At 37.4% G+C, this 12,212-nt stretch overlaps 1 protein-coding gene across 14 annotated transcripts in view; it reads right to left on the reverse strand.

The window, feature by feature from the left end:
• LOC146374785 (neurexin-1a-like) overlaps positions 1-12,212 on the reverse strand; it is a 254,486-nt gene that overhangs the window by 233,108 nt on the left and 9,166 nt on the right. For 9 of the 14 annotated variants that reach the window (XM_084949147.1, XM_084949140.1, XM_084949139.1 and 6 more), the window contains exon 3: positions 1-18. The exons of 3 other annotated variants lie outside the window; for them this stretch is intronic. In XM_084949147.1, coding sequence (XP_084805273.1) covers positions 1-18 — 18 coding nt within the window. The remainder of the gene's footprint in view (positions 19-12,212) is intronic. 2 more of the 14 variants (XM_084949141.1, XM_084949135.1) reach the window with 1 other exon arrangement.

Raw genomic sequence — 12,212 nt, forward strand, 5'->3', positions numbered from 1 at the left:
CTTCATTATAGTTGTCTTCTGGAAGCACAGACAGGCAAAGAGAAAAAGAGGAAGATATTCATTAAGCAGCATGCAGACTAGTACTGGCCATTGCATGTCATCACCATGCAAGGCATTAAACATCACATGCAAGTGACCTATTGTAACCCCTGCAGGGGAAACGCTAAAGCACGTACACGTGTTTTTGTCCGTGCATTGACCTGGAATACAGGACAGAGCTGTGAGTGAACTTTTGAACATTTGAAACAACTTCAAAGAATTTAATTCTATCAAGCAAGTCCATTATATTGAAACTTAAGGCGGTTTCATAGTGTTCTGTTAAGCTTGTTAAATCTTTACTTTTTTTATTTGATGGTTTTTTTTTTAAATGATGAACTGCAACTTTTCGTATCAACAACTATTTACTCCAGCAGCTCAGTGAAATCTAGTTTGTTTTTCTTGACTGAAAAGCCGGTGCATGTGATGAAATACGCTGCAACAGAAAATAACCTAAATAAATTGAGCCGGCTGCAGTAAAGCAATGCCTCTGAGGTTTCCGAACCGGCAGTGGAGTCTCGTGTCACTTATTCAGGTGAATTGGTCACAGTAGTGAAGGCAATGACCAGTGACCACATATGGGCAATACAAAAGGAGATTGCCTCCCGGATGAAATTCTCCTAACACTAATTTTTGGCAAACAATGTGAGTTTTGTGGAAGTGAAAAAAACAAAACAAAAAAACCCAAAACTGACATGTGAAATCGGTCTCAAATGAAAGATATAGGTGAAGAAGTATATGCTAGCAAACTAATAGCAAACAAGTGCAGAAAACATGCTAACAGCAAGGAAATAAATGAGTTTAACAAAATGATTTGACTGGAAACATGCAAAAATAATCACATAAGGATGCGTAAGGACCCACACATTTCCTATGAAAAGAATAATAATATATAATCAGTCAGCAGTACTATTCATCACTGATACATAGCAATAGTATTTAATATTTGATCATTAAAATGTAACACCAGATAGATACAAAATGATCTAATAAATAAATATAGAAAATAAAAAAATGTGATGAGAACACAATTATTAGACTTTTAACTTTGGATTAAAAAAATTAACCAAAAATCATGAAAACACCAACATGCAATGTATATATATATATAGAAGACAAAGAAACATGGTTGTGTGATCAATCCAGTTACAATAACCATGCGACCAAATAGGGACCGCTGCTAAATAAACTCCTACCTCTTTAATATGGTTTCTTGCCCAGATTTATTTTGACCCAAACTTACCATCACCACTGGTTCCCATTCCAAATCAGACACCATGCACACAAAATCAATCCAAATTATCACAATTAAACAGTTCACTCGTTGTATAATACGACCACATCAGTTTTGGTAAAAATTTAGATTGATTTCATTTGATGGAATTTGAAATATTTTTGATTATATGTATAACTCATACTAGAGCCTCATTTATCCTTGTCCTTCAGTACTGAACTGTGCATTTGCCTTACAATGGTTTGATTGTGTTTAAAATGTAGCCAGATGTGGATAAAGCTTTCCAAATTTAAGAAAATACAGGACATTTAGATAAATGAGATTCTATAGGCCATTTTCAGAGGGGCCTTTTTGATCGGACCGTCGCAGGCTAAACACAGGTGTAATTAATCAAATTAATTATGGACCGGTTCCAACCAGATGGGCCAGAGCTCAAACAAATGGCTGAGGCGCACTAAACGGGGCCATCGTTTTATCAATTACATCTGTGTTTACTCTGCTGACATGTCACAGTGGCCTCTGTGAAAAGAGCCGATCTTTAAAAAATATACACGCATGCAGTATGTTGACAAAAAACGTTGCTTGAAAATGAGAAGCAGGCTGCTGAAAAAAAGCATTCTGACAAGGCAAGCATGAAGCTGCATGAGAAAAGTGAAAGAAACAAGAACACTGGCTGATGTCAAGACCCCAAAGACCAACATTGACTGAAACATTTTGCCACAATAACTAACAGGTAACTAATAATTGACTCACTGCGGTGTGCAATACAGTGATAGCAGTCTTTGTTGCATTACATTTAAATTCGGTGAGTGATCTATGCAGGAGGACTGCTTTTTTGATAGCTTGTAAAAGATTGTGCAGCCTGTGGGGTTACTGCACAATTAACACTATTATAGTGATTCCCTTCCTCTAATGATGATGTTCACAATCAAATTAAGAAATGATTTCGAGAAATAATTATTAATAGTTATTGCACAAGTAAAGCTTGAGAGGCATGCATTTCATATTCTTATATTAAATCTGATGTGAGCACGTTATCCTCATGTAATTCTAAACCACATCTGGATTTGAATACTGGGAGCAAGTCTAACAGCTATTCATAGCAAATTTGGTCCAAAGGTTTGAGCAAAGTTAATGAATCAAATCTTTAGTAAGCATGAAGGGGGATCCAGTGTTTCTTAAGGTGCTTAGTAGAAAAGAAGTTTCCCTTTAACTTCAGTATTAGCTGACAGAAACCATTAAAAGATGCCATGTTTTGCCTCTCTCTGACACACACACACAAACACACACGCAAACTTTCTTTCACAAATGTACCCAGCTGGTTACATTCTAATCCAGAGACGTAAATCCATTTAATCCCCTTGACAAAGTGATCCCTGTGCTATTGTGCTGGTAACACTACACCAAAATGCACTCAACTGTCTATCATACGATCAGCATTGCTGATGGTCTTACGCTGTTGATCATGCACATGGTGTATGGCTCATGGAAAATAATTACATTACTATTCAAGTTAATGCCTCACTGAATAAAACATCTGGAGGATAACAGCAACAAGGATTGGACATAAATCTATAAATTGATTTTCTTCTTCTCGTTGCCTCCTGCAGACATTATTCTGACCCTTTACAGAATCCTTACCCTCCTGACTGTGAACTCAAAACTGTGACAGCTGATTAAATATAAAGTGAGGCATATAGAAAGGAAAACGAACAATGCTCTGTCCACTGTTTCAACGCACAAGGTGCCGTCATCTAGCTGCACAAAATGTCATTAAGGCACTCGTGTCTCTACAGTGTGTCTGGATGCAGTTGGCTGAGTAGTCTTGGCAGGATCTCAGTGACAATGCACTTCACATAAAGGACCATGTGTCACATTCACTAGACCCAGCATCCAGCAATAGATATAATTCATTTTCTCTGCCATTTGACAATTTTATAAGATCATGTCTGCCTGAATCAGCTTTTTGTCATCTGTGCTTACAGTCATCAGCATTGCAGTGTTTTAGCTTTGTATGAAGTGCACCTGTTAAATGGATACTATATTTTTGAAAAACAGCATTTTAATGTTTTCTGTCTTTGACTTTTTTAGATTGCACGTATGATTAAGGACTCATTAAGGATGATTAAGGAATCCCTTTGGCTTACTAAGCAAAATACACAGAAATTTACAAAGGCTTTCAGTTTTGTGTCTTTTCTCTGCTTTGCAAAGACATAATAATCAACAACCATTATTGTAGTGCTAGATCCTGCTTATAAAGACATAATTGTGAAGGCTGAGTAAAGGTTCAACTGCATGCCCTCGCTCTTATGCTGACAACCCCCACACACCTCCTTGTCTGTATTTAGTCTGCTGTTACCATGATCCACAGCAGGAAAATAAATAATATTATTTGCCCTAAATTGCCCTAAAGACTATGCACAATCACAGCTAAATAAAATGTGAAAGTCGGAATACTGTTGCTTTATGACACCACAGTGATCTGCATTTATATTTCATGCAGTCATTATTTATGTAACACAGTTCTGTCTCGCAATATTGGGCGTACTGGGTAGAGCGGTCAGTTATGATGTGACAGAGTCACTAAAATAAGAGCATTATGTAAAATATCTAAAGTATACCATCAGCGTGATTAAATAAAGTAATATGTTAAATAAAGTTCAGTAAGATGAATTATTAAGAACGCAAGATTTCATAATGAAGCCGTTCAGTTCCATTTTACATATCCACAAAAAGAAGTAGTTTATCGTGCCAGTTTTGCTTTGAAAAAGTAGGTCAGCTGCAAATATTCACTGTGGAAAACCTGAAACTGAAAAAGTCTCATAGCTGAAAATTCTGTGGGTATTTGTACATCATTTAACAAAGACACAGAGAACTTTAACTGTCAAATGTTTGCTTTTTTTTAAAAAAAAAACAACTGCCCAAAAATGCTATATATAAAAATTATGAACTATCAAATGTCATGCCAGTAAACTGCAACAGTCTAAAGTTCAGCATGTTGGCTACTCAGTACAAGAAGAGTGAAAAGTGTCAATCCCAGAGCTCACTCACTGACTGCCAACATTGGAAGTTACGATGGGGCATGACCACAAATAAAGACAGGTTTCTGTTCACTATCTACTATTCTTGAGAGATGCCATTTGGACTGAATAGGATTTTCCTGAGTACCTCTTCAAGTAGTTCACAGACCTTTGTGTCTGAGCTCCCACAGTTCCCATTTATTGTAGTACTACATAAACGGCCTTTTCTCTCTAGGGTTGTCAAAATCTATAGAGAGATACCCATCGATATTAAAAAATTACTGTAGTATTATACTCATTTGCAATAGTATTGATACCAACTAGAGCTGGGCGATAGAACGATAACGATATGTATTGCGAAATAACTTTTTCTCGATAGAAAAAAACTAACTATTGCAATAGACCTCGCCGCTCTTGTCCTCTTAAAAAACAAAAAGAACAGCCAATCCAAATTAAGTAGCGCAGAGCCGAACCAATCACAGCCGCAGCGTCACGTCACGTGACTTGTTACGTACAGCACAAGTGCCAAGCCGCACATGTGTATTTGTTTGGGAAGCAGCCAGCCGCCGTGCCGCCCGGGTAATGGAGGAAATGAGTGTGCCGACTAGAGAAAAATCAACCGAGAGCGTGACCGAAGAGAAAACAGATGATGGTTCCAATGCCGGAGAGATTGTCAAACGGAAGAGCCATAGAAGTTCTGTAGTGTGAAGGTATTTCGGCTATTTCAAGTCTGACAAAAAACAGAGTAGCGCGCACTGTAAATTGTGCCAAAAGCAAGTCTGGAAATACAATAAAGTGGTGCATGCTCAATCTCTGACTGGAAGCGCTAATTCGTCATTCGGCTTTTGTCAGACTAAAGTAACTGTTAAAACTGTTTGAAAAGCTAAGCTATACAACAAGGAGAGATTGAGAATTTCAAAAAGTTAGTCAATTTTGTCTGTTCTTCTGTAACACAAACTAAGATTTATTTTTAGAATTAATATTTTGTTTCTAAGTGGAATTGACAATTTAGTAGCCTGTTTTGTTTGTTCTATTTTGAAACTTAAATGCTTTAGCGGCTGCCTTTTGTGTAGTTTGCAATATTTGCCTTTATTTATCTGAAAAAGTCTCATGTTCCTTAAGTACATCTACCCTGTTGAACTTATTATGGGAAATAAATATTTAAATCAAAACAAGCTGCTGATTATTTCACATTTTACTTGTGAGCAACGGCACATTTAAATCTTACAAATATAGTTATTTGGCTTATATCGTGATATATATCGTTATCGCCTGAAATGAAAAAAACATATCGTGATATGAAAAAATCTTATATCGCCCAGCTCTAATACCAACAGTGACATCTTCGCCTCCTCCTGTTGACACAAAACTTCCCACAACTCTGCAGACAGGCAGACACACACACACACACACAGCCTCGCCCTCACTAGTTAGCGCTAAACAGGAGTTTATAAGGAATACTGAGAGGTGAGTTTGAACAACATTATTGTATTGATTAATTAGTATTAAACAGTTATCACAAATGTTAACCTGACCTGCCCAAACTTTAACAGTAGCTGTTTAACTTTTAAAAGTTTTCCTATAGCTCCATCTGTTATTATTAAGGAAGCCGCTAGCAGCTATGACTAAAACGCTAAAATGGGAGCTAGGCACCAAATGTCAGGCAGCAAGTGAGTCCTGCCCATCTTAATAATGCCCAACATTAATAGACAGTATTAATTTAACAGGATAACACAGTTATTTGTGTCTAAAAAGTGTTACATTTCTTTTAAAGTCCCAGACAACCCAGACAAGAAGCAGAGAAATGTGTACCAGCAACTAGACAGAAACAGTGGCAGCCTAGCTTACCAACTCTAGTTAAAAACATGGTGCCAAGTCCCCCTAGAGGCACAGCACTAGCTTAGATAACGTAAATATTGTTTTTCCCCACATAATATTGAAAATGATTATTGAGTATTTTTCTTGGGCATCAATATCGAGTTTAAAATTCTAGTACTGTGACAACTCTACCTCTTTCACATCCAAAACAAGTGTATGATAAATATTTAAGAGTAGAATAGGGAGTTTTATTTATTTATTTTTCTTTTCAAATCTCCTTCCAGAGCCTCAGAACATATTATACAACTGTTTTTGTTGACTAATACTTCTCTCGACTAGTAAAGTGAATGTGTAAAATTGCTCAAATGCTTCGACGCATTCAATACATAACACGAAAAGCTATGAAATCTCCCTAAATTCGTCTCTAAATGTCATCACCACATATCCAATAACAGAGAACAAAACACACCAAATCCATTCCCGGCCCAATGCGCAGTTGTCAATTTGAAAAATAGTAGCAGGAAGGCTGTTCTAAAATCCCTCGTCACGCAGGCATTTTAAGGGAAAATGTAAAAGCCTTGCAGCAAAGGTCAGCACTACCACAGGATCAATTTGTTGTTAAATTACAATTTAGACCAAATCAAGAATAATGAATGTAAGTGAAGGCTCATCTCTTAGTAGCATAGCCAAGCCTAATGCATCTTTCTACCAGAGGAGTGTTAGTGGCATTACACGGCTTACCCTCTACCCCATTATCCTTCTCAAGCAACAGTAAGTGTGGAGAGAGAGGAAACGGGCAGAGTGACCAGCTACTCTGATGGAAATTGATAGCGCCCACAGCTGTGGATATTTCTGCTGTTGCTAATTTATATCTTCACTATCTCAGATGCTCGCAAGGCACATGCATGCTTTCCAGGCAAGGATCTGTTCATATTACCTTTTTATTGTATCGCCCCGCTGACACTGGGCACCTCAACACAGGCAGAGACCAGAATAGGTTAAATAGTACATTTAACCCTTTAACTCAAAATAGCCAAAACATATAATCTGTTAATTCACTGATATCTTTGAAGGCAAAAGTTGGCAGGAGTGACATTAACCTTTGCCTAAGAGGTTAGATTTTGATTCCCACATTGGACTTATATTTTCACACTTTTAAGACATATTATATTTACACTTTATTTTACACTTTGTTGTCAGTGTTTGGTACCATTTAAGACATGCCTTCTCTGCAATATGTCATATAACACCTTCTTACAGTCAGGGAACGTACACGGCACTTGAAGGAGGCACAAGAGAGCACAAATACATCGGACAAACTTTAGGAGCTTAAAATATAAAAGCAGACAGATTTTGGTGCCACTGGATACAGCCAGGCTAACCTAATTCCAGTGTTTGACCTATAATCTAAGTAGCTGCTGGATGTACCATATTCTTTACTGGGCTGATACAAGAGGGGTGATGGTGTTGTTATCAAACCCTTTGTAAGACAGTGAGGAGGAAAATTTCCCGAAATGGTAACATTTTGAAAAGAACCTAATCAATCAAATTGTGATGTATTGTGCCTAGCTGCATATTTACTTCAGGCAGATGGCAGGTGGATAATATAGTCCAATTCAGATATTTCCAAAGAGACAGACGAAAAGAGAGGATTGTGCGAGCAGATGTGCTCAGGGGTCTCTCAATTCTTTTACATCTTGTGGACTGGAATGATCCAAGAGGATAATCAGAGCTGCTTATACAGAATTCTAATAACCTTAATCCCAGGGTAGAAGATATCTAGGATAGCATTACAGATGTAGAGTCAATCTTTTTTTTTTTGATGCAGGAGTATTAGTCCAAGCAGAGGAATTAAGAAATTAATGTAAACTTCAAGTTTGTATGTATATAGGCTCAGCATATTTGTAACTTATTGCGACAGGGCTCATAGCTTCATGCTGAAGCGAGATATGCCAACGCTCACTACGCATCTGTTCTAAGAAAATGTGCACAGCAGTTGCTTAAAGAAACTAGTTGCCGCAGCTGCCACTGTTGACGTGTGGCAAATCCCTATCTGAAGAGTGGCTCTTAAGCTAAAGTTAGAAAAAAAAAACATTAATAAAGTGCACTGAGCATTAACCACAGCTAAGCTCTTAGTACTGTTAACATTAAGCTACATCCTTTTCCATTATAAGTGGCAAAAAAAGACAAAACTATACAAAAATGTCACGAAGTGAAAGTGTAAACCAGTGATCTGTTCTGACTGAGTTACCATTTGAATCCCATTTTTATTTAATTTGTAGTTCATATTACATTTTGTTTGTTTGTTTTTTTGGACTCAAGAAGACGTTTTAAACATTATGCAGACTGCCTCTTGAACTTCTACACATGATGTAGACTGGATTACCATAAAGATGGGTTCATTTGTGCAACCTTTACTCTCTTTTGGGAAGTGATGAAAACTCTCCCTGAAAACTGATTTGTCTTCCCTCTATCGCCGGAGTGATGGATTTCAAATTACGGCACAGCACTTTTGCCTTGTTTTTAGCATTTCAGCCGCCGCTCATGACTGACGACACCCAACCAGCAGCATCAAAGGTAAATTATGTTCAAAGTGAAAATATCATCTACGGTCTGGAATCTAAAGAGTTTTGCTTCTAAGCAGTTTTATTCCTGCATGAAGGTGAGAACCAAGGCAGAGATATGTGATCAGTTTTGCCTCTCTCTCTCTGTCTGTCTGTCTGTCTGTCTGTCTGTCTGGGCTCACTTATTTTAAAACCGTGGGACAGGGTATATGGCCTCGGGAGAGGCAGAAGTACCCTTCTGGTTCTATATCTGTTTAAGGGTGCTCAAGTCATCCAGACTATATAGAAAATGCTATGAATTGTATTATGGAAACTGAAGTATATTTTTACATCGAGGTATTAAAAGATCTCCAGTGGTGAAAATAAGGAAAAAAATATATGTGTGTGGAACACCTCATATCTGCAAGATCTCATACACATATGAGATAATATTGCATAATCAGGGTAGTGATTGCATGTCAACAGAACAGCAATATGTTATGCATTTTATATACTGTAACTTCCATATGCCAGCTTAATATGCTCCTGTAAGAAACATGTGGTGTAGCTCAGTTAAACACAAGTTTGCATGTGTGGGTGTCTGTGTGTGTGACATGGAAATTTGAATGTGTTTATTTGTGCTGTAGGATGAATCCCGTTAAAGGAGGAGTTTGGTGTCAACGAATTTCACAAACACCCTTTGACAGTCAGGAGCAAATGTATTTAAACAAGGCAAAAATCCTACGGGAAAATCCCTCTAATCTTTTGATCCCGATATCTGTCTTTGGAGTCAGAGACAGCAGTATACTATTAATCTGCTTTTGTCTGAGTGAAGCTGCAGGAGGCCTCTAGACAAAATGACACTTTCAGAGATACAGTACAGTCACATGTTGGGGTTTTTTTTGATGTTGTTTTTTTAAGCAATGACAGACATGCCCGAAAGGGAGTGATCACTCAAATTACAAATTCATCTTCCTATGAAATCTATATTAAATGTGAACATGAGAAAAGCTGCTGAATTCTTAAACCGCATTTTCACATTGGGGCCATTAATATAAATCAACTGATCAAATGATAGTGCTGCTTTTATAGTCTCAAACGCAAGCTTCTTTTTGAATACATTATATTTGCTTACTTATATTTTCCATTTGCATTTAAAAGTATTTTTGTATGGCTCGTCATAAATTCTCATACGCACCTATCTGCGCATAGATGTGAATGAATCGCTGTTGTTGTTTAAAGCTGATCAAAACTCAATTGATGTCAAATGAAGATATTTGCCACATTAAGGCAGTATTGTGTAAACAAGTATATTGAACTGAACTCTGTCTGGACATGCCCAAAAACAATGAAGGTATCACCAAGTCTTTAATCATAATTTGCACATTTGCATTTTCTACCACTACAATCTTCTGGTCTCACTGATTTATTGTGCAGTGTACCTCTGCATTATTGTTAAATACTCAATAACATGCTAGTTTTCAATCAAGTTACCCATTATTGCCATATGGACTTCTCCACTCCACTGTTGCTTTCAAAATGTTAATTTTTTTCAAGAGGATACAACTTGGCTCAAAGTATGCAGTACGGGCTTTAGGCGAAAAGCCAAAGTGTAAAACAAACAGAAACTTCACTGTGAATTTATTGAGTTCCTCATCCAGAAGCAAATAGATAGTGTTAAAAAGCTGCCCTACCTGCTGCCACAGTGGGCCTGGCATAGAGGGCAGCCAGATTTTACACTAAAATATTGCTCAGCACCAAAACACAGAAGCCTATCCAACTTCAAGTAGTATAGACTCAATGACAGACCAGACCAACTCTTTAGTAGCTTACATTGTGTTTATCACCAATCCAAGGTGCCTATACATCCAAATCTAATTAAAGGGTAAAAAGTTGTTGATAAAACTCATTGTCTTTGTCTCTTTGCCAAAGACACAACTGCTGCTGCTTCTTCTCTGCTGAATGGGTCAACCCTCTGCAAATGGCTGTGCCATATCGATGCATTATTCACCAGTGCAATCAACCAAAGCAAACACTGTAATTACATTAGGACTGCAATAACAAACACAAACTGTTCTAAAGTCTCGGGCAAGAATCTCAACTGTAGACATTCACATGCACCACAAGAGCTTATTCCCAGTGACGTTACAGCAGGTGATAGTCACAACTGTCATATGTTATGCAAAACACAACCTCTGGTGTAACCACGGGATAGAGCCGCACATCTGAAATCTTTCTTGGATATTTTAGTAGACAATAATATGGCATAAACGAGCATAAGACAGATCTAGTCCCAGAACCAGTGTCATTTTTTTTTCATTAAAAAAAGGTTCAAATAATGCACAAATATGCATTTCATATAAATTAACCTGTGATTCAATCGACTGAAGGAAACTGTACTCATTTTAATTAGACGTTATGTTGATAATTAAACTTTCCAGATCAGCACAGACAGTTCATTAGAGCTGATACAGTATTATAAACACAAGTAACGTTGAGCTATTTTCAGTGGCTGCAGACAGACTGGGATCACACTATTACCTGTGGGAAGATTGCCAGGAAAGGTTTCACTGCCACTGCCATGTCTATCCAAGTTATATCTAGGGGATGAACCTGGAAGCTGAAATACTAATAACCAGGATTCAATTTTAAGGTAAAAAAAAGAGCTACAAAGAGTGTGACATGGATAAAAAAAACAAGCAAGCAAAACATATTGTTCACATGTTCATTCTACCTAAATGAGCATGTGAATAGTGTATCTCCTGCGTGTGTTGTGTTGCAGTACTTTCCTTCTGTAATGAATCAGTAATGCACAAATCTGTTTTGACACTCTTGTTTTGGTGAATTAAAACCGTCACAGTTGATGATTGTTCAAAAGTCAAAATAGGTTTGACATTATTTCAGTTACTGTAGGCTACAGTCATTTTTGGTACTGCGCCATCACGTAATAGAAGCTTAATAAATGCGCTTATGTTTTGTGACTGTTTGTCCTATAAGTGACATTAGTTTCAAGGATGTCTAACTATATTTTCACCTAGAAGCCCAGAAGCAATGCTATCAGCTAAAATCACAATATGAAAGTGCAAGGCAATCACAGTTACTCACTGTACCCGGATAATGTGACTTATCTTTTAAATTACATAATACACAAAGTGACAAACAAAATGCTGTGCAGTCTTACTTGGGGTCTGCCCTACTTTTTTTCTTTCTTTTTTTTTGTACCAGGGGAGATTTATGGTTGGTTAATGCACGATGAGATAAACAACATGATTCCATTTTATCAGGATAAAATATGGAGCTATGCAATGCATCTATGTTATTTCTTTAATGAGAAACAAAAAGGGCATACTGACCATCGAAAAGTGCATTTAAATAATTGTTTCAACCGATCAAAGGGATTTGTGTTTGTGTGCGTGTGTGCATTTGTAAGTGTGTGAATTGGAGTGAGAGAGACCGAGGAGAAAGAGAGCAGGAGAGAGAGAGTTATGTGCACACTTGTGGTTGGACAGAGGAGAGTTGACAGGTCCGGTGGCAAATCCTATAATCCTTTCATCTGATCAA

This window comes from Perissodus microlepis, chromosome 13 (genome assembly GCF_051167445.1).
Source record: "Perissodus microlepis isolate ML-2025 ecotype Zambia chromosome 13, ASM5116744v1, whole genome shotgun sequence".
Classification (NCBI taxonomy): domain Eukaryota; kingdom Metazoa; phylum Chordata; class Actinopteri; order Cichliformes; family Cichlidae; genus Perissodus; species Perissodus microlepis.